This window comes from Homarus americanus, unplaced genomic scaffold (genome assembly GCF_018991925.1).
Source record: "Homarus americanus isolate GMGI-L3 unplaced genomic scaffold, GMGI_Hamer_2.0 scaffold8584, whole genome shotgun sequence".
In the NCBI taxonomy this organism is placed as follows: Eukaryota; Metazoa; Arthropoda; class Malacostraca; order Decapoda; family Nephropidae; genus Homarus; species Homarus americanus.
Window position 1 is genome coordinate 396,397 of NW_024734687.1, and position 23,516 is coordinate 419,912.

General features: G+C 38.0%; 2 protein-coding genes across 3 annotated transcripts; one reads left to right on the top strand and one right to left on the bottom strand.

The window, feature by feature from the left end:
- Window positions 1–407: 407 nt before the first annotated feature.
- LOC121870468 (importin-13-like) lies at window positions 408–14,736 on the bottom strand. 2 transcript variants are annotated; one of them, XM_042372297.1, is made up of 19 exons: window positions 14,687–14,736; window positions 11,079–11,235; window positions 10,642–10,806; window positions 10,087–10,239; window positions 8,947–9,016; window positions 8,517–8,686; window positions 8,200–8,334; window positions 7,782–7,988; window positions 7,153–7,332; window positions 6,729–6,981; window positions 5,857–6,038; window positions 5,139–5,303; window positions 4,247–4,390; window positions 3,724–3,828; window positions 3,376–3,513; window positions 2,876–3,092; window positions 2,521–2,682; window positions 2,056–2,227; window positions 408–1,154 (listed from the first exon to the last, which is right to left on the bottom strand). In XM_042372297.1, exons 2-19 carry the CDS (start codon window positions 11,226–11,228, stop codon window positions 1,046–1,048), a joined length of 2,877 nt encoding a protein of 958 aa, XP_042228231.1. In that variant the 5' UTR covers window positions 11,229–11,235; window positions 14,687–14,736; the 3' UTR covers window positions 408–1,045. The 2 variants fall into 2 exon arrangements, with proteins under 2 accessions (XP_042228231.1, XP_042228230.1); XM_042372296.1 differs by having other exon boundaries at window positions 8,947–9,031.
- Window positions 14,737–20,439: 5,703 nt separating this feature from the next.
- Window positions 20,440–20,814, top strand: LOC121870462 (histidine-rich glycoprotein-like). Its single transcript, XM_042372285.1, has one exon. The coding sequence runs from the start codon at window positions 20,440–20,442 to the stop codon at window positions 20,812–20,814; it is 375 nt and encodes a 124-aa protein (XP_042228219.1).
- Window positions 20,815–23,516: the final 2,702 nt, after the last annotated feature.

The following is a 23,516-nucleotide window of genomic DNA, read 5'->3' on the forward strand; positions in this document are numbered from 1 at the left end:
AAGCTAAGTCTGGTGAGTAAAGTGGTTCATCTAATTTGAGTAGTACCATCTTTGGTCAATAACTGTTTCACGGAAAGCACACTGTGAGCCGGAACATTGTCATGGTGAAGAAGCCAATCATTGGGTAAAGTTCACCCCTTTTGTATCTCAGAGAATCTCTCAATGCTTCAGAATTTCTACATAGTAGATCTGATTGACTGTAAAGACCTTGTGGGATGAATTCTGTTTTTTCTAAAAATCAAAACCTCCTCAAAGGAATAAGGTTTGCCACTATTGTGCAAATTTATGAGAATGTGACACACACACACCTTTGTAGCATTTCAGTGGTTACAGATATCCTATGTTTAACCTCTAACCCTGATGAACTGATAACAGTAAATCATAATATGGGTTATAAAACTTATCCATTTATCAAAAGTCACTTGACTATTCTGTATATATTTGATTTTTTTTTGCTCAACATGTCATACTGTTATTTTTTCTTAAACAGGTCAACTCTGTTTTGAAGGAAAATTCTAGGTAACAAAAATGAGTGAATAAGTAAAGGTTTCTTCTCCATTCCCAAATCTTGCTAATTGTAAAAAAAAAATATTAATACTGTGATAGGAGGCATTGCTCTTGCCGTACTAGATCAATAACTATTCGAAGATAAAAATAAATATTCATTTTATATGCAACAGTTATCTCTTGCCCTAAAACATGTAACATCCAAAGTTTCATTAGTGTTGCCTGAGCAAAAGCAGTGTAACAGTAATACAGGGCATGTGTGTGACCCACTTCTCTTACTAACAACATATCACAAAGGCCAAATATAACAAGCTACAATATACTCGCCTAACTTCCAACATCATTATCTGTGGCAATAATTAAAAATACAACCCTATGAATCAATACATTAATCTGACATGTATCAACTGGTGTCAATACTGTCACTTAATTTGAGATGGCATATTAATCTTTGCATGGAACATATTCTAGTGCAAGAAAACCTAGGCAGGCCAACCATTCAAGTACCACACCCATACTTCACAAGGGTGGCAGCTTGTCAGTGGAATCCACGAGTTTGAGCTCCATAATCTGTGCCAGCTAAACCTCTGCCAATCAGTGCTAAGTCAGTCACAGCTTCAAGAATTTTTCGCTTGCTTCCACGATTCCTGAAAGTAATACAACCAATTTAATGTACACACTGCATCATTCAAACTTTTTTCAGATATAAAATGGCATCTCTAGCAACCCCCTCCCTCTCCCAAACATATACACAGGAAAAATTGCCTTAGGTTATTCCACAGGGGACAAAAAATATTTTAAGTAACAGGATAGTTGTATACATTTCATGTGACAGTGGAGGGTCCAAGTACACACACAAAATCATTAAAAAGGATGATTTTATGGCAAATCGACAACCAGTTACAGTCCACTGCCTCCATGAGCCCACACATACATTCACTTCCCACAAATAAACACCCATGCTCTTTATTTTTCTTATTTTATAGTTTTTTAATATATTTTCTTTATTTAACCACATAGGAGTACTGTAATGATTATTCCACAACTTTTATAGTTTTATTGCATGTAACAATGACACCATGTCATCTCCAGATATTAATCCTCGTAAGTGTGGGGATTTTTTTACTTAAAGTTCAGCAATAATTTGACATTGTAAATGCAAAACCAAGGATAACAAGGCCTGCATTTGATGTAGTGGAATCCTCCCTTTTGCAGAATTGGTCTGCACACTTTATTCTGTTATTTGGAACAATTACTGCATACACTCAGCTAACAAAACTACTCAAACATAAGGAAAAAAGATAATAGATATTAATATACAAAATGCACAGTGTCTGTCTGTGTGGATGGTCACTAAGCACAGCTACAGCTTTTAAGTTAGACAGCTAAAATCTGTACCCTAACAGAGCCATGAATGTTGAATTTGGGGGGTTGGCCCTAGTGGTCACCAATGATCAAAATAGGTTTCCATTTAAATACTGCTTAAAAAACCTATTCTTTCTTAACCTGAAACAACAACAATGTTATACTCTTAATTACTGTACTTACTTTAGAACTTTCTTAGCAAATTCTTCCTTTTGTTGTGCAGTGACTCTAGGTAACAAGAAGGTTTCATCCGCCTGTACAGTCTTGAAGGTGCGAGCTAGATCATCCCCATACATCTTACATAATGCACTTAGGACATCACTGAAGCTACTCAGGCTATGGCGAGGCGAGTTGCCTTAGGAAAAGAAAAATATGATTTATATTAATACTGCATACTATAGCAATAGTTTGCATTAACTTCACCAACACTGATTAAGAGTGAAGAGATTTTTCATTGGAATCCTCTCACATATCAGTTGCATATAATACACTTTAAAAAATAAATAAATTTAAAGAAATGTACAAACAGGCATCCCTCAGTTAACACACAAATGCATAACACGATCTTTTAATACCTGTATCCACAAATAAACAAAGTACACACAACATACAAATTATAGCAACATACATACTGTATAATATACATACATATACAAAACATCAATGTTCTGACAAGTGTCTCTGTGTTGTGAGCAACAACAGGCTGCAGACATCCTCCTGCTGGGTCTCGACTAAGATTAATGAAGCCAGCTAAAAAGTGACCAGCACTTCTAGCAGTTCCTTCTTCAGGTAACTTGATGGCTTCTACACCTGTTAAGATAAAATCATGATACATGTACTAAAATGCAAGAACAAAGTAATGAATCATTCCCGATGATATGACGTATTAAGTAATGAAAGATTTTATGAACAGATATGTCTCAATACAACATAATGTTGCATATTATTCATAACATGATGTTTGTATAAATTTTAAAACAATATACCGGTAAAGATAGTTTACCTAGATGAAATAGTGGTGCTAAATGGTTATGATTAGTAGTCGTAAGATGAGGTGTTTTCTTAAATGTAGCAGTGAGGAGTGCAAGGCAGCCTTGGACAGCATCAGTGTGGTTCCACAGGTCTGCTGATGCTCTACTCAAGGTAGTCGAAGTAACCATTCGTAACAACACTCCCATATTTGCCTCTTGGCTGCCTTCCCGACCGAACAGTATAACAAGCTGTAAAGATATCATTAACAGCTAATTTTGAGCTATGGTCATAATAATTTTAGATTTAATCCTTGATATATTATTTAGTATAATTATTAGCACTGCTATTATAACTTGAACTTATGAAATTTCTTGCAAGAGAACTGGCCAATCATTTGGTTTGGGTTCAAGGTCATGGCTAGATAAATAATTCCAAGATACTGTATGAAAAATTTGCAAAAGATGCCCCCCATTAGTGTGCATAAGCCAGAGAGCATATGCAGCAAACTCCCATTCGATACTTGTTACTTACCTGCTTAACTAAATCTAATATTGCTGGGTTGAGGGATGCTTCGTAAAGCTGAGGTATAATTTCTAGGATTGCTGGTAAGATAGCTACACAGTCATCTACCAGCGTACTGATGCTGTTTTTTAGAAGTTTACACAGAGCCTGGAAAAGAAAAGTACATATTACCAAGAGTCAGTGAAAAATAAAATGAAAAGTATGTCAGTCAGCAAACATAACCACAGTTTACCCTCCTACAATTTTTTTTTTCATAAATGAATTTGGCCTAAGAAAATTCTGCTCCCTCCCCCCCGTATGGTTTTGATGTTTACAGCCAGTCTGCTGTAAGGAGAGGAGGAGACTTATAGTACTAACCTCTATGACATCCTGGTCTGTGCTGGCCTTAGATGCAATATCAGACAAGAGGGGCATCAGCTGTTGCAAGACTAGTAGTAGTGGCTGGGGCTCTCCACTCACCACCTGAAAGATTCACATAATATTATGGATAATTTTGAATCACTATCTCAAAGATCTGCTCTTATCTTCATCAGACTCCATAGATTGTAAAATCTGTTGAGGAGGTACAGGAAAAAGTGTAGTAGTGGCACTGAGATCTGACACACCACTAACACTTGAACCAAAATGGAAAGAAGTGGAAGGGCCAGGAATCGACACATTGCTCACCAAGTGATCCAGATTAAGTGATATCCGGATCATCTGCATCTGGGTAAACAAATTTTCACTGTAATATCAAATATTTTGAGTTGTATCAAGTATATATGGGGAGTCCTCTTTATTTGTCATTTCCCATAGGCATCACGCACCAATTGGGGAATGATTAATCATTCATCATTAATATCCTCCACATTCATCATTAAACAGAAGCAAGTAACAATACCTGTGAATGTCTCCGAGTGGTTCCATCCTCATCATCATCTTCCTCCACAGCTGTATTATTCAGATTAAGATGCCTAGACAGACACGATAACAGCTTGAGTAGAGAAACCAGTTCATTGTGTTGCTCTCGAGATAAACCATTTCCCTGTAAAATAAATCAAAATTATTCTACCGGTTTCAAAGGCAATAAAAAATAAAAACAAATGTATCATGAGAAGAATTGACATGGTGACTTTACTATATGAAATATGGCAGATTTCTGTGGGTTGACCTTTGGAGCTCACATTTATAACTTAGTGGACTGGGATGGGAACAAGATTTACTCAGGAATTTTGACCCAATGAACTTAGGATTTGTTGGCCAAATTTCTGAAAGGCGTGGATTTGCGGAATAATCATTATAAACATGGGAAAATTTTATAATAATTTGCTAAAAGACTTAATCTATTTGTATAACATAACTTTCTATATGCAGGAATGTGTGTGCATGTAACTGAGTAAAAAAAATAAAGAAAATTACGTGTATCCAGAAATTATGAGTTGAAAAATAACCATAACATAGAGCTCATGGGTGAAGAACGGTTGTAAATTTCTCTGCTTGGCCCAGGAATTGCTTGGTGCTCATTTTAATAATTTGTACCAAAACATCGCAGGTTTTAGGAGCACTCTGGATTCCAGGATGCTGAATAAACAGTTCTATACAGAACCTGTTCTGCCTCTACAATGTTTCACAGGCAAAGATAAAATGTTTATGGGGGTTGACTGTTTCTGTTCTTAAAATAAGCCCCAGGCAGTGTATCCTGGCAGGCTCAGATGTTTATGTTCTCAGAGCTCACTTGATGATGACCAGAGTAGAAAAAAAATCCTAACTAAACCTTCCCTCAATTGACTTACTATGAGATCCTTAAGGTGACTAAGACGAGAAATATATGGTGTGAGAGTGGCATTGAGGTAGGTCATGATAGTGGGTTGGTCCTTCCCCACTGACAGCACACGGCTTATAATTGTCATGATGCGCTCAGTTTCAGCACTATCCAGCCGACTCTGTTCCAAAGCTCTCTGTAAATAGTTTAAGAAATTAATGACTACATTAGCTGATTCTACAGTACTGCATATGCTAATTCGAGTATCCTCAGATAATAATCTAGATAAAATCCCTCTTTTTTTTAACCCTTTCCCCCATTCTATCTCCTTTATTCCTTTCCCTTTTACACTTCATTTCTCTCCCTCAAAGTAAAATGTCTCAATTTCACCATGGGATCATCCTAGTACCAAATTTAAAAAAGATCAGTCATAGCACCACTTAATGAAGTTCTCTGTTTATCTATCAATCAATTTAGCTCATCCTTAACTAATTGAGATCAAATAGGTGCTTTTAGTCTCATTTAAAGCTTGAATATGCTACTTTAAAATAAACACATCTTCTGAAATAAAATGAAGGATTGATCTTAAAATCCCATTGTTTTGGTTTAGCCCAAAGCCATGCACCTCAGATACTTTCCTTCCTCCCTTGGTATCTGCCGAGTAATCTCATCTTAAATTAAACATAAGAAAAGATGGAGTAGCTACTAGTTTTATCATCAAAAATATATGAAAAGAATAAAAGGCTTACTTGGCAACTCGTGAGTATGGGCTGTGAAAATGGGGAAATGGTGAGGGGGCACTCCAGTGTTAAGTCACGCAGGGCCTGTGATGCAGCTCCCACCAGGGAAGCATTGACTAACCCCTCCACCATCAAAGGGATAACATGGTGCATGTGGTCTTGATGGTAGTTCAACCAGTCAGCATATGCTCCTGTAAATTATTCAAATTATACTTTTACAAAACCTCACTATGAAGACTAACTGAAATTGTACAGATTAAAGTGTATGATCCTTTCAATAAGACCCTTGGAAATATTATCAGACTTGTAATGAATGGTACATCAAATTAACCCTATCATTTGGCTTTAATCCATGATGAAAACACCTTTTCCAAATGTTGGTTCATAATGAAAAGAGTAAATGTATGAGGGGGAAAGCAGTAACACTTGGGAGATGTTTGGATAAGCAGCAAGCATATCAAAATGTCATATGGAGCTCTGAATATTTAATTATATACTGTTACAAAACCATGCGGACATTATGAACTTAATAATACAGCATGTCCTTCAAATTTGCGGATTTCAAATTCGCAGACCTCGATTATTCGCGGATGACACCGTGGATGTACCCAAGAATGTCTAAATGTAGTTTTAAAGTTGCTGGCATTTTTGTGGACGGGACAGGGAGCCATTCATTCTAGAGACAGTAATTTCCTTTACCTATACAGTATTGTATGTGTGTGTACACAAGAAAAATTTAACCCCCCCCCTCCACCCCCGGTCAGCAAATGTTAGGATTTGGCGATTCGCAGCCATTTTGAGAACCTAACCCCTGCGAATTTGAAGGGCATGCTGTACTGTATAGGCTACTTAGTAAAGACAAAAAATATTACATCACTAACCTAGTGTTGTAAGGGCCACAGATATTAACTGAATATTATCAGAGAATGGTATCTGAGGTATACTCTGAATAAACCTTGGCACATAGAAGTTGTCTGTCTCAGCAACAGTCTCTGCCACTGAAGAATATGCATGCAGTACAGCTTCCAAATAACGCCAATCACTGGGATCGCTCTGCATTTTTACTACAGCATCTTTCAGATGAACTTCTAAGTGACTCAACATGTCTCCTCTTAATACGTAGTAGGCATACATCTGTAGTGGAGAATGAAAGCTTCTATTACTGTATTATGTCCAAGAGTATATCTAGTAACCTAAGAGTAAAAATTAATTTTACATCTTATCCAAAAATATTAAAATTCAAAAGGAAATTATCAAGACAGCAAAAATGGACGAAGTAATCTGGCATGATACTAAAATACTCACGTAAGTATCACAGATGTCTTGCCGGTAACAACGGAACACCTCTTTCTCTTCTAAAGTAAGAGCATTATCAGGAGGCAACAGAGATTTCTGGATAAAAGTATCAACCAATTTCAGGTACACCGGCTGGAAGAGTGTTAGGAGCTCTGCCTGCTGCTCTCCCTCAAAAGTCATAATATCATCCTGAGAAAGAGAGGATTAGAAATGTGAAGTTCTGTACAAGTGATTATCTGGCTGTGAAAACCTATATCATTGCACATGTGTGCTACTTCATTTATTGATTGTTTCTCTTTATTCCCATAAGAGAACATATTATAGTATTAGGCTTATTCATTTATCGATATACTGTACATATACTGCCACATTTTGAGAAATATAAACAGCATTATTTCCCTAAAACAATTGGCAAAAAGCAGAAGTGCAGTTTAGTATATGGTAAAAATTTAGAAATGCCTCAAAAATACCCATAAATACTTTCCTTTACAATCCTAGAACCCGGTGTAAATACAGCACAAAGATGATTCTTGTTAAAAAATCATGTACAATAACTACTTATGAACCTGAAGGTATAACTGATATTAACATATTTTCTTGATGTTGCAAGATTCCAAATTTATTGGTAGATAACTGACCTGGATAGTAAACCATACAGCAAAAGGAATGTTAGAGGTAGTCTCATCGGTGGGGTACTGGCCCGGAGTGGCGGCACACTGGAGGAGGAGAGCCACCACCTGCACAACTGTTGCCTGGTGCTCAGCTTGGAGTGCACATTGAAGAAGTAACCGGGAGTGACACTCAACCACTGAGGTAAAAAGACTGTACACCAACGATGCGGTGTTCTGTGTAAAAGAAATGCCATTTCATTCATATTAAAAAAAAAAGGTCCAATAAAAATTAAGAATACATTAAATGCAAATAAATATTAGAAATTATTTAAAAAATAGCTCATTTAAATATTTATTAGAACATCTGTACTTCCCATCTCAGTTTTTATAAGTTTTATGCTAATTATTACACACACACACACACACATATATTCTTCTAGCTTACTTCATCATTTGCATGTTGTGCTTCTTCCAGCACAGGGGTAAGACCAAGCATCTGTGTAACAAAATCCATCACTGTATTGGGAATGTTATAGGTGCCCACATCTGTCACTGCAGTCCGCATTGCATCCATCACAGGCTGTGGTTTTGAGAAATACGTATGAGACGCCATTAGCAAAGTAAGGTTATGTTAGATGATTGTCCATACCTGTATATCAAAATATGATAAAATACATTTTGAGACACTAAGCTAAACTTTGAGCTAAACTTCAATGAAAACATATTAAACACGCTATCTACACACAGATGAGCCTCACTCACTTCACAGAGAAGGGCATAGTTGGAGTAAGGTATGAGGGCCACTAGAAGGTCCCTCGTCTCAGAGAGGGGAAGGGAGAGCTTGAGCCACGCATTTAAAGTCTTGAGTACCACCTCCTTGATCACATTGCTTATTTGTCCTGCCTGCATCACTTGGGAGATCAGGCTCAACACTACACACAAAAACAAAACATTACAAATTGGAAATAGTTCAATCAAGGTTCTATGATACAAGATGAATTCTCTAGTCTCTACACACAACTCCACACTTTTCAGATTCAAGACTAGACATATTGTCATTCAAACAATGCTACACTACATAAGACTACCCAACCACTGCAGGACATACACATTATAGTATAAGTGTTTAAACATATTTTACATAAATACCAACATAGTGGGATAATGATCTGTTCGAGAAGAATTTTCTTACCTGACTGATGACTGTTTCTGATAGCACTTGTTATAAGCTGCTTGTCTTTACTGTTGATACTCATGGCTTCCTGCATGGATTCAAGCTGTGTAAATAATTAAACAGTTGGTACATGAGCAACCCTAAAAAGAAATTATGTTATTAGGTATTAAATATTGGTGTTTCATTTCTCGAAAGTGCTACTTCTTTTAAAGAAAAAAATACTGTACTTCAACATACAAAATGTGAAATCAACATGCAAGACAAAGTTTTTTTTCAATGAGTGACCATCTCTGGGCATTGTACTAAGAACAAATTATTTTGGCTAATGGGGATATAACTTATACTTAACAAATCTTTTAAGCCTTTTCCCTTTTAAGGGCACCTCCTTATTGAGTAGATTTCCGTCAGGACCTCAGTATGAAGGAGACTCTCATTCACATATTTTAATTCTAGTAATTTTTACATCCAAGACAAATCAAACCACGGCTCTGGGTTCTTATCCCAGATTTGCTGACAAAATTTTGAATTGCTACATCAACATAGTTATAAAATAATCAATTGTTATGCATTATGATACACTACTCCATGCAAAATAAAATGTACCTGAAAATTTAATTTTAGAAAAAATTGCCATAGGCTGCAACTTTATCCAGCCATTTTAATATTTCATAAAAAGTACAGAGGTTTTGTAAAAAGTCATGAAAGCATGCACATACAAAAACACAAAGATTGACATGACTTGGTTAAACTTATTTTGCAGTGAAATAACAATATAAAGAAATATATGGTACATATGAGGACATTGCAGACATTACTGACAACTTCAAAATGTATGCTGACTGGCCTAGCTGCCTCCCTAGGTTGTCACTGATATAAGCCCAGCCAACACCAAGACCACCAGCACTAACTCTGTATACACCCTTTCAAATACTGTAGCTACTGTACATCTAATTTACCTGACTGGTAATGACCTGGCATCCTAAGATATTGTTCATTCTCTTGTAGACTTGAGAGATTTTGTTAGAACAGGAAATGGATTTTTGCATACATGTGGAGGTTACCATTAATATCCACATCACCTCATATAAAATAATGCAGGACCACAGGGTAATCACTTAAAGAGCTTCCTTACTATAAGCAAAACACTGTAATACTCACCTCCTCAGGTATTATAGTAAGTATACTAAATAACAAGTTAAGTGCAGTTGACGGTTCTATGCCTGACACTGTTCCTGGGTCAAACATAGTTATGATATCTTGTATTGCTGTCGTCCACTCTGACTGAATTGTGTGGATAACATAAGCTCCTAACTGCAATGGTAGACAAACAATATAACATTCATCTGTTAAAAATATATAATACCGTATACAGTACAGTATATAAACTCTGGGAAGTCATTAAAAGTCATCAGTCAGAGTTTACAACCTACTCCAAAGTTGTCACTAGTAATAATTATTTGTGAAGTTTAATTATAGACCTAAAATTACTAAACTTTTAGGACATAGAAACAATATTGTATATCTTATATTTTTATAAAAACCTTTTAAAAAAGGATGAAGAGGAAACTCCCGATACATATTAAAACTAAAGTCATAAGTCTGATTTGCTGCTAAAGAACTTCGATAAAATTACTGTGATAAACAGGGGTTAAATAGTAACATTTCTTTAATGTTATATATTCAGATACACAAAATGACTGCTATTATACTTACCGATTTCACTAATCTATTGAGGATCACTTTAGAATTACTATATTGTGCAATTAGGTTTAAAATCTTGATTTTTAGGGGTTCATATTCTTCTTTTGGAACCTCATGCCAGTACCTTGACACTTTCATATAAACCGTATTACCAGCAAAGAATTGTACTTCTTCAGGCTGAAAAAAAATCAGTAATAACAAAGCATGAAGTAAAGGGAGGTACTGTAATATCAAAATATGGTTTAAATCAGAAAAACACTAATTTAATGTTTATTTTCAACTTATACAGTAACCTTAGTAATGCTGGCTACACACACACACAGTTTTGCACTGATTTTTAATTGTGCCGGCCAAAATTACACACATAATATTTGAGCCAATTTACAAACTCCAACATTAACTGTAATACTGTGCTGTAATAAGATATATTCATGATACATCCATAATACCTTTCTTGGATCCAAAAGTGGCCAGGCAAAGGTCCAGGAGTGGCGGGAGTGTTGGGCCTGCACGAGCCAAGCATTGTATCCGCTCTTGGCCACAGGATCCCGGTAAAACTCCACCACCGCCTGCTCCACCTGCTCGGCTGACACCTCCATCTTATTGCTGTCAATATATTAAAATATTAAGGTATATCATTGAAGGTCAGCATACAATATAGTCAAATGGAGTTAAAAACAAAGGCTATTTTGGGGTAAATAAGAAGAACCCCCTCTAAGAACGCAAACTTCTTCAAAACAGAACGTTGTCAAATCATCGCCCAAATTTTTTTAACATTCAACTTATTGTATTTATAAAGCTGTTTTTTTTATAACTTCTGTTGCAAACAAGTGTGTGTAAGAAGACCGCAGGTATAGCAAGATGATGTCACATTAGTTAGTTAATAATAGCCTGTGGGGTATCCAGTTATTTTATATAATCCTGAAATGTCTAAAATTTCTGCATTTCTTCCCTTTTACCCCACACTGTAAAAAGCATAATTTTCTACAGGAGTTGTGTGTAATATATGTCTACTGATATGGTACATAAGTTTTAAAGAATTGTGAGCACACTTCATCTTGTGACATCTCATCATCATTTGTGGTTGTGGATGTAGCCTCCTGGTCATCAAGAGATCACTTGAGATTGGCTACTGGAAAGATGGCAGAGCTCTTCCCCTTCAATGGCCACCCTCTTAGCATTTTTGCTTCTTTCACGGATATATTTTGAGGACACATTCCAGACTGCTCTGTGGGGTCTACCTCAGTACCTGTTATCTGTGCCCACTGTGTGCATCTATGCTCAGAATGACTACCGGTAGCTACTTTATCTTATCCGCTTTGCCTCTGATGAGCCTGTTACCGACTTGAGTGGTTGGTCAGGTCTGTTATGCACTGTTGGTAAGTATTGTGTTATTACATGAATATTAATTATTTAATAAAGAAAACGATTAAAACATTGGTAAATAAACAAAATACAGAACAATTCAAGGTGATTTGGCACCAGCGCATAAACCACTGAGCAGCAAAGTATAATCTCGCTCTACCCTCTTCTTCACAGAGAAGCCTCAATGGTTGATTTGCAATTGCAATTTTTTTCTGAGCACAAGCTAAATCGTGCACAAGAAAGGCAAATCATGACAAACAAGTCCATCTCTAGAAGCTGTGGGATAAATATGAAGAAAAATATCACCACTTCTAATTTCCTAAAAAAAATTTCAGTCTTCTGCCAAGCTTGCATGAGTAAATTTTAGTCTTTCACATGTTGTTAAGTGAGATGATTGCAGGCGTATTAAATTTTTTTTTAATTTTTGTTTCGTTTTAGGCTTTAATAAATTGTTTAACTGAGATACTTGCATAAGTAATAACATTTTTATTTTCTTATTTTCATCTTTAATAAATTGTCGTAGTGAGATGCTTGCATGATCCAATGTATTGTTATGTCGAGGCATAATTTTGTAATACAATTTTGTAAACTAGGCATTTTGATTAAACATTGGTAACTATTACCGGGCCACATAGCCTGTTGCATCCTTCACATATTGTTTGTTAAGTGAGTTGATTGCAAGCGTATTAATGTTTTTTTGTGTTTTTTTTAATTTAGTCTTTCACATATTGTCTTAATGTTTTTTATTATTTTCTATCCCAAGCAACAGTTATTTTCATGTATATATTGATGGGAGTGAACGGGGTGACGAAACGGGTAAAGCAGCGGTGACAAAATGGGTTGGTGATGAAATGAGCATATCCTACTGCAAGCATTCTAATCTCTCTTGATACCTAAGGTGCTGGAATGCAGAAACCAGTTTAGCAGACCTCTTTTGGATATTCTCAATAAATTGACAGTCTCCAGCACATCTTGGGAGCCAGACAGGATGACAGTACTCAAAGAGGGAAGCACCTCACTTTTCAACAGCGTTACGAGGGACAAATCACCTAGGTATGTGAATGGTCTTCTCACAATGGCCTAAGAACTTCAGTTAATTGTCAACATCCACACTCTGATCCTTTTCGAATTTGGTGTAGGTTCTTGATTCTTCTTCGTCATGTTGAGACATGTGAGACACTTCATAGTATAATGTATGCCTACTGGTGCATGTTTATCAAATGCATACAGCGACAGAGTAACGGTTAAGAACAGAGGTCCAGGTTATACAGCTACCTAACGAAAGATCCCTATAGAAGAAAACTTATGTCTTACCTCAAGAATAAATCAAATTGGGTGGAGGAATAGCACTTTTCATATTCTGCTTTTTTCCCCTTAAATAAAGATGCTGCCACCCACCTGCTTCATGATGACATGTTTGCATCTCGTTGCTGAGAAACATTATACAGAGACCAACATTCAAGTTCATTATTGCCATGATATTCTCTGTAGCAGCATCCCTATAAGCATATGTTTGAAATATGCAATTTGCAATTCTAATATCAAAGCTCTTTTGAACTTTCATATTTTATTCTGAGAGGAATGTCCCTTTATCAGATTAACAGCACTACAATTCACTCAGTTATATCACTTATAACACAAACTCAACATCAGTCAAAGATTTCTAACGTGTCTCCACTGTCAGTCATCTAAATTTACTGCCATTGTCACACTACTATACTTCATATCTAAGTTTTGCTGACACTCTCGCCCAGTATATACCCATTTATGAATAATATTTAGCACTAATGAACATTATTTTTCTTGATATGACTCAACTGGTGTCCCATCCAGCTCAAAATCTCATAAATACAAAGCAACATTTTCATGAGACTTAATTTCATTCTCTTGCTGCAGCATCACCTTAAACTTCCTCTTCTCCATGGCTTTGATTACAGATTAATTTATGTTCTGTTAATGATTCTTGAAAGTTCCTTTACCTAAGAACTATACATTTGTTTCTATTAAGTCCATTCTGTCCCCATGTTTCTTATCTACCGGGTAACTGTTCATCATTTTTCAAGGTCTGTATTTACATTTTTTCAGCATTTAAAACACTTTCAGAGGTGATGCATTACAACACTTGTAGTACCACTTTACACACCCAAAACATTTACCTACATATCCATAGTTTTCAATACACTATGCAAGGTATGTAATACATCTGCAGTTCAGTAGCTAATATTATGAAGTAATGAGTGTCTCAAAATTGTTGGTTTAGTGTAACACGAAAACAACTTATCCATACTATTACCTGAAATCTTATAAAGTAACTATGGTGAGTAACTAATGTGCCTGAGAGGACACCTTAACCCTACCGACCTTTAACGTTATGGTGATGTGTCAACACCATCAAGGTTCGTCATTTACTTCCATCAGAAACTCTCTACATTCCCAAACTAGAGGAAACCACAGGAGCGGCATAACTGGCATAAAATAAAATCCGAAAAAAAAACCAATTATATCAAAATACGACTAAACCGTTCACTAGAGTTTAGCTCAGGAGGGGGTCCACCTACGGTAATGATAAAACATGACCTATTACTGCGTAGTTCCCATGACAACACGCCAAAAACAATATTTCCACGTGTTGCCGTTGTTGTGAGAGTGTTGGCACCAGTATATACAGCAAGAGCTACAGCCTACAACTCACAAAATACTTATTCCATCCCGGCTGATGTTTCTGTTTACTTTCTTCGATGCTGCTCGTGGAATAACTAGTTCAATGGTTCTTCTCTGGGCTCTTTAACTTCCTCTACGATAATATGGTTTTACTTCCAAAAATTATATCATTTATTTTATCTCAGAATGTTATAATATTCTATTTATACGCTAGCATTACATATAAAACACAGAATGGTCGTAGAATTAATGGTTATTAGTTTGTGAATTGGGTGTAGTGGGACCACCTGTGAACTCGAGCCCAGGATTAGCTTCTGTGACGCGGCGTGAAGCATTACTTTAAATCCTCTTTACTATTCTCTGTAATAGGTTTAACTCTCTGCTTTGACTGCATAGGGACACAATGACCATGGCTGCAATTACTCTTCCTATCTTCATTTCTTAGTATTATGAGTATTATATTGTGAGCATGTTTTACTCTATAAAGGTCTTTTAAAGGGAATATCAATAATGTTTGTTTACTTACAGTCTTCCCTTATATTATGCAACTTGTATTTTCACCTTTAATTTGATTTATCGAATTCGTCTAACCTAACCACGAAAGAGAAAGACAATGCGGGATAAATAGAACAGGGAGAAAGAAAATGAAGAGGGAATGAGAGGGAAGACATATAAATCAATAAAGACAACCCAAAGAGATTATAGAGAGGAAAATAGGTGCTACTATAACGTGCGGTCTACAAAGATATCTTTAGTCTTACCTAACATAACCTAGCCTAATCTTACCTTGCCTAACCTAACCTGACCAAATCTAGCCTAACCTGACCTAATTTAACCTAACCTAACCTAACCTAACCTGACCAAATCTAGCCTAACCTGACCTAATTTAACCTAACCTAACCTAACCTACCCTACATACTGTACGTATATCTAGTAGACCGCACGTTATAGTAGCACCCAGTATTTTCATCAATGTCTTTACGTGCTCTCAGAATATGCAGTCCGGAACTCATTGGTGAGGAATATAAATATATCTGTAATATTGGCTTGAACCTTAAGTACCCTAGGTCTTTTATAGACAAATGCCTTAACATTACTAAGAAATCATTTTATAGAACTGATCCTAAGCCCACCCATGACAATAAGAATCTCTTAGTATTACCATTTAATAAAAATTTCTCTCAAATTCCTATACAACTGAAAACCTGTAACGTTGATGTGACATTTAAAAACTCATGCACTGAAAAACAAATGTTAATTAAGAACTCCCCCCCAACAATGCAGGCGGCTGCATTTACAAGGTTCCTTGCAAGGAATGTAATATGTTCTACTTAGGCCAGACGGGTAAAGATCTTATAACTTGACTTAAACAACATAAATATTATGTTAGGACAGACCAGGAATCCAATGCTCTGTTAATTCATATGAGAGATAATAAGCATTGCATTAACTGAGATAATGCCTCCTCAATATTACCTTGTAATTCAATTGTCAGTAGAAACATTATTGAATCCAGTCTCATTAAACATACCGAATCTGTCAACATGAATTTGAGTAATGGTATGTACAAACTGGATAATTTTGTGAATAAGAATATTTGTAACCAGGTGAGAGGGTTGGGTCATCATACCCTATGACCTGACTACGGACAGCTGCTGTCCTTAGAGATGGCATGGCCAATTTTTTGATTAAGAACATTGTGGACACCTGCTGTCCCCTAGGGACTTGATCCCCCTCTCCTCTACTGTATAGATTAGCCTTGTCAAGTATTACTCCTTAGTATATATATATATATATATATATATATATATATATATATATATATATATATATATATATATATATATATATATATATATATATATATATATATATATATATATATATATATATATATATATATATATATATATATATATATATATATATATATATATATATATAAGAGCAGACACTGACGCGCGCTCTAGTGTTGGTGGAGTTTTGTTAAGCAGACGACGTCTTGTAACAGGAATTTAATACAATAATGACAGTGTGGAGCAGCGACTCTTACGACCAATGTGAAGTCTTCCATCTCTTCTCTCCTCCTCTACCGTCACCTTCTCCCACTCTTGTCTTCCAATTACTGGAGGGAATATTTATTAGCGTGTTGCGGTCTTTAAACTGCTAGAATTCACTGTTCCTCAACTAATGAGAAATTACCCATAAGTGGGTGATTTTAATAATTTCTTTGGGTAATGAAGTAATCGGTAAAAATGTCATATGTATGCCAGTAATTTTCATATAATCCCCCAATTTGTCCAATCAACTCTACCTGACAAGGCAACAAATCAAGGTTTCTAATGGCATGGAAAAATATTCAGGAAATCTTAAGGTTTTTAATTTATAGTGATGGCTGCAAAGGACAATTCTCCCTGGTCTAACGTCATACTATACACAGCTGGACCGACGGGACAGTGGGTAAGAGACTTGAAGAAGGCAGCGGTGGCTGATGATAGAGGTGTGGAAATGTGTTCAGTTGTAGTCATTTTCCTTAAGAATTAATATAAATTATTTTGAAAAATATTCAGAGAAGGATGACAAAATCCCGGGCATTAGGGACCTTCCGTGTAGAGAAAGAGTGAGGGGCGATGTGATCCAAGTGTACAAATGGAAGATGACGTTAAATACAGTACTATTAAATCATGGCAGCACACGTAAAGATGGATTATATACAATTGGATCTATGAAGGAATTAGTTCACGCTGACTCGTAAACAGAAGTGTAGATGAATGGATTAAGTTTTGTAGTCACATGAACAACCTCGACATTATCACTTGTCTGTAAAAGTTAAATGCGTTCATCTTAAAATATGATCGGTGGTAAAGGTTGAGATTTGCCCAGACAGTGTGACCTTTATCTCACCTGAGGTTACTGCATCCATCAGGTCAATTGAGGTTTTCCTACTTACTTGTCTACTTCAGTGTTTTAGGTTTTGCTCTTAATTGTGTTTTTTCCCCTCAATTTGTAATGTTTGTGTTTCACTTTTCGTTGCAGTTGGCTGGATCGTGTACACACTTTGGGGATTTGTTTGCATTCGTGTAAGTTTATGAGTATGCTGGCATGTGTGTATTTTATTTGTACTAATATAAGTGTCTATTGATTGTAACGTATTTAAGTGAATGTATACACTGCTTTATGTATAAATGAATATGTATAGCTGAACTAGTGTAGGTGCCTTGAATGTCAACGTGTGATGGTATTTCTGTTTGAAGACAATGGGTGTATAAATACGTGCATCAAGCGGGCTCCTCACTTTAATAAGGTGAGGTGAAAGGTCACAAGGCAGGACCAGGTGCCGCGACAAGGTAGACCAGCTAACTGTTGCCTCGCTAACTGTCTTGATGGACAAGAAGCTTCTGACCCGCACCTCTCGGGTCATACACACCCGCTGGTGACCAATGAAGTGTATGGCGGAGTGTGACCACCTCAGTATCCCAGCTTTGACTTCGCTTTATTAAACGACCAACGTAAGAAGCTAATGACAGGTGTAACGAACATGCCACTGGTAGAGTTTGTCTTATAGTTCACAACGAAGTGAACTGTATTATAGGAATGAGATCAATACATCGTCTCCATACTGTGGTTATCTCTCTTGAATTACTTTGGGTGAGTATTTTCCCCAGGAGCGTCTCTGACTGTTGACTTGTTGGTGAAGTGTGAGGGTATGGTCCTCCTCACGGTCACCAACAAGGCAGCCAGGAACGGGAAACCCACCGATTATAACATTATTTCCCTGTTCGCTCGTGTTTTATCGTATGAGCTGATGATTCACGCAGGAGTCTCTACATTAACTCTTTTCCCAGAGAGGCTTCTGAGGTGTGATAATGATGGATGGTGTTTCCATAGCTCAACACTTTAGCATAAGTTATTTATGATACATATAAACATGTTTTTTGAAGTTAATGTAATTTTTTTTTCAAAACTCGTGGTCACTGGCGTCATTTTGTGGAGAAATCTGGCACTAGAAAAAATATACATACTTTTTTTATCTGTTTCGTCAAGAAATCTGATACAGTAAATCCCATCCGTCTTTGATACTTTAATTCCGAGTTATCGCGAAAAAAATATTATTATGGAACAGTTGCCAACCCTGACCTTCATCTCGCCAAGAAGTTCACCTCTTACTGTATACCAATAGTGTTCATCCATGACAGTTGGTCAGATTTGGTGCTTATATACGGGTCATGCACACGCTTTATTATAGTGATGATGCAAAAACACAGCCAGAAAGACAAGATCATCCTAATACTTTGTAAACCCGTGAGCAGGCGAGGTGTGTGTGTGTGTGTGTCAAGTCAGTGTACACGCATGCATACAAGGGATTAAGAGTACAAATCCATTTTTTCAGCGTTTCATAACTAACGTCCCTGAAGACTGCCGAGGTGTTGACGTCACCCCGAGATAAATAATGATCACACCTATAGCCTACTACAGTACTACTAAATTCCTACAGATAAGATTAAGAATATTAACATCACTAACACTAGCATTAAATCTTTCTATCTCTCTACATTAAGCTGCATTTGTTTCTCTAAGCTTCATAAAATTTAAGCTTATTTGAGATCTTCCTGTAGTCTTCTATATCTTGTTATCTTTATTTACCTATGTTTCTGTCTACGTCATTGTGGTTATGTTTCTCTTGCAGGTGAACAAGAAAGCCACAGCATGAGTCCACCTCGGCACTCACAGAAGTACCCCAATACGTCTTCTTCACTACAAGGAAACTCTGATTAATTGCCTCCTGTTCACAAGTCCAGAGCATCATATACACACCACTATTATCATACTTTCATTTCTGATTTAGTTTTTGTTTATTTATCCCGAGAGATTCTTTGTTTTTGTCCTTGTGACGTCATTGCTTGGAGTTATGTAAGGTATCGTAAAGTAGTTGTCGTCAGCACCCAGAGTGTGTGTAACAACTTTGGATCAAACAGTTTCTCAGTGGAGCTTCAAACACCTCTACGGGTCACTCTTGTAGTCCAGAAAACGTTGAACAATGAACTATATAATAGATCCAACTTTCCCGCCAATTTATACGTTGACCACATAATACTCTAACCTAACCTGACCTAACCTAACCCATCAACAAATACTCATTATAAACTACAAATTACCAGATGTTATTAACAATGTCGGATGCCTAAAAATTTTCACACTATGTTTGGAGGTTGACGTATCGGCTGCTACGCTCATGATGCACACAGTGGACATAACATAATCTTGGTGTGAAGAATACAAGCACGAACCCTGGTGCGTGAGTTATCTACTACACACACCGCAGTGGAGCATGTTTAGAGAAGATTAAAGTCACTCTGGATTCTCTCTTTGACAATCGCGGCGACCATATTTGTGCCGATGATTTATTGCCATCTCAATATTACAGTTCCTTGATAGTTAGGCCCCAAGGGTTACAAAAATAACCTTAACATTGACCTTAGTTGACCATTATAACCTCAGGGTCATATTGGGATCTATAAAGTGAAATATTGAGTTCCAGTCAATATATAACAACAACTCGGGCGTTTCACTTGAGGCGTCACAACTTAGGCTGTCGCTAATGGTGATTTTATAAATAAGATCTTCAGTGAGATAAACTTTGGCACAGCGTAATACTGGGGAACGTGAGAGCCTCGTCACATTCTCCTCAGCACAGTTGTCCTTTAAAGAGCAATTGTCACACACCGCACACCCTCTCACGCAACATAGGCAAGTATCCAGGGCCACGGCAGACTATATCACAGCATGCTGGACCACGGCAGACTATATTACAGCATCGCGGACCACGGCAGACCATATCACAGCATCCTGGACCACGGCAGACCATATCACAGCATCCAGGGCTACGGCAGACCATATCACAGCATCCTGGACCACGGCAGACCATATCACAGCATCCAGGGCCACGGCAGACCATATCACAGCATCCCGGACCACGGCAGACCATATCACAGCATCCCGGACCACGGCAGACCATATCACAGCATCCCGGGCCACGGCAGACCATATCACAGCATCCAGGGCCACGGCAGACCATATCACAGCATCCCGGACCACGGCAGACCATATCACAGCATCCCGGGCCACGGCAGACCATATCACCTAAGGCTACTTGGATGATTATGTCACCAGAAGGAAGTTAGGTCACAAAATTATCTCACAGGAAAATATAGACTAGTATATATCGCCTCTCACACGTAAGTATTTCGGAGATGAAAATACAGTCGTAAAATAAGAACCAAATACAAACTTTTTCAACATGTTAGTATTTATTATTCACCAATATCTTATCATTCATACACATACATGTACATCGTCAACATCACACAGACATACACTAATACATACATACCTAACTGATCTGCAGAGTGGTTTAATTCGTATAATGTGTGTTTGGGTCACTGTTCACTGATGAGACTGTCTCTCTCACGATTCTGCTCAGTCACTGCTCGGTCACTGCTTGATACACACGATTGTTCTTGTCAACAGTTAACCTCAGTTATGTTATTATTGTCCGTGTGTGTGTGTGTGTGTGTGTGTGTGTGTGTGTGTGTGTGTGTGTGTGTTTCACTCTCACAACCCTCCGGTAGCTCTTGAGAACAGTATATGGATGTCAGTTTATCTTTTAATAGTGAAGAGTACAATGGCCTGGTGATGACGAGTACAAGGGCTGATGGTGACGAGTACAAGGGCTGGTAGTGACGAGTACAAGGGCTGATGGTGACGAGTACAAGGGCTGGTGGTGACGAGTACAAGGGCTGATGGTGACGAATACAAGGGCTGATGGTGACGAGTACAAGGGCTGATGGTGACGAGTACAAGGGCTGGTGGTGACGAGTAGTAAGGGGCTGGTGGTGACGAGTACAAGGGCTGATGACGAGCGCTAAGGGCTGGTGGTGACGAGTACAAATCAGTGGTGGCCAACTTAACCCTGAAACAAACGTTACTGATGGTAACCCATTAGTTTCCTGATAGGGAGTCCTGGGACAAAGCGACGATACACAAAGCGACGTGTTCGTGGTCCTTCACTACAGTACTGCGAAGGAATGTTGCGACTATCTTGTGCCATGGGACAGAGCGCGTCACACCACACCCTCCACCGTCAACAATACAACACTCACAATGCACAACAAGAACATACTTGTTTCGTTCACTAGTGTATAAGGCGAGGTTCCTCATGGTAGCGTCAAGGTAAGATGGTCGACCACCTAGCCAAGGGGGAGGTCCAGGAAGTCCGGGTAAGAGCGCCTTACACGGAGCGAGGAACACCCACCTCTTGCCTGGGAAGAACACTGTGTCTGGCCTCCCGGGTCACCAGCTCCTGCTCCTTGTATGAGGAACGTGACCACCCTCACAACACACATAATCAACGTGACATTAAACACTGTCAGTTGATTTCTCTCTGAGATTATGGCGCACTCAGGGGAATGACAGGCACAAAAATAGTTCACGAGGCTAGAGGTAAACTCGACACCATAATAAAAGCTGTCGCCATGATAGTACTTCCGACGTCTTCGCCGACTTGCATGTACTGATCCTCGTCCACAAGGAGTCTCTTGAGGGTGAAGTACCACTGGAGGAGGTGATGTACCGAAGGGAGCACAATTAGGAGTGTAGGTGTGTGTGGTGGTGAGTAACACATGGCTGATCCCCTTGCCTCCCTGTACACCTGCACAGCGTCAGGGGTCACCGCTGATGCTGCTCCTGAGGTTGATGTTCAGCTAATGATGACAATGGCGCCGTTGCTGCCGCTGTTCTTCTTACATCTGTTACCACCATTACCGTTTCGTCGACTAATTTGATCTAAATGTCCATTTTGTTGTCATAAATGTGTCTCTGGAGAAGGTGGCAGAGTGCTGGCACGATGGATTAAAGGTTACCACACGAGCCCTGCATAATCTCCCCATCTAGGAATTATTGGGAGATAAAAGAACATCTGACGTTAGTTTTAGGTAATGTTGACTACGGTAAGGCGCCTGCATGGTAATTACAGCAACCCGGCTAATATATCTAAGGTGCTTAAATTTATGGCTTGATGTGACGGAGCTCTAATGATTCTTGTAGAAATGTTGGGAGAATCGCAAAAGACGGTAACTGGTGCAATCACGCTTAGCCGAAATTATTAATATAAGATTCTTAGAATTTTGTCACTAAGGCGAGAACTGATAAATTAGTGTATATTAACTGCAGGAGTGTGAGGGAGGTGTGTGAGGGAGACGCTTGAGGGAGAGACTCAGGACTTTCACTCTACATGCTCTGGTGGACCAGGTTGTGCGTCTCACCGTGATTCAACGCCTCTTTAGCGTCACTTGTCTGAAAAGCGGGGCGTGGGGGGAGTGGGGGATAACGTCTGTTTTAACGCCCAAACACCGAAAGTCTAGCCTCTTGTCTCCCTTCTCTCTGACCTGCGTTGGTTAGCTCAATGAATGCCTCTCTTGGAAGCCTGGTTAGCTAACATGTGCTCATCACGAAGGTTATTGTTTGTCACCCTCACTGTTTACTAGTGTTTGTATACTTACACTGTCTATATACTGTACATAGATAGTGCATGTATACAAACAATTACAGGTATACAGGAATGTTCGTACAGTAGAGTATAGGTATACAAACAATGTACACACCAGCTGATTCACTGTACTCATGGATATGTTATCATACTCAAGGGTACGAGTCATCGTCCTCAAGGGATAAGCTATCGTACCCAAGGGGATAAGACATCGTTCTCAAGGTCACTGTCATTGTACTAAAGAGAATAAGTCATCGTACTCAAAGCCAACTAAGCCGACGTGTGTTAGTTTACCGTACTCATGGAAATAGCCCTC

Excerpts from the sequence above, each read along its gene's own strand:
- LOC121870462 (XM_042372285.1), top strand. The coding sequence starts at position 20,440 with ATGCTGGACCACGGCAGACTATATTACAGCATCGCGGACCACGGCAGA.
- LOC121870468 (XM_042372296.1), bottom strand. The coding sequence starts at position 11,228 with ATGGAGGTGTCAGCCGAGCAGGTGGAGCAGGCGGTGGTGGAGTTTTAC. Across the intron at positions 8,687-8,946 it reads CAGAAACAGTCATCAGTCAG|TGTTGAGCCTGATCTCCCAA; the intron begins GTAAGAAAATTC and ends TTTTGTGTGTAG. Across the intron at positions 6,039-6,728 it reads TGTGGCCCTTACAACACTAG|GAGCATATGCTGACTGGTTG; the intron begins GTTAGTGATGTA and ends AATAATTTACAG.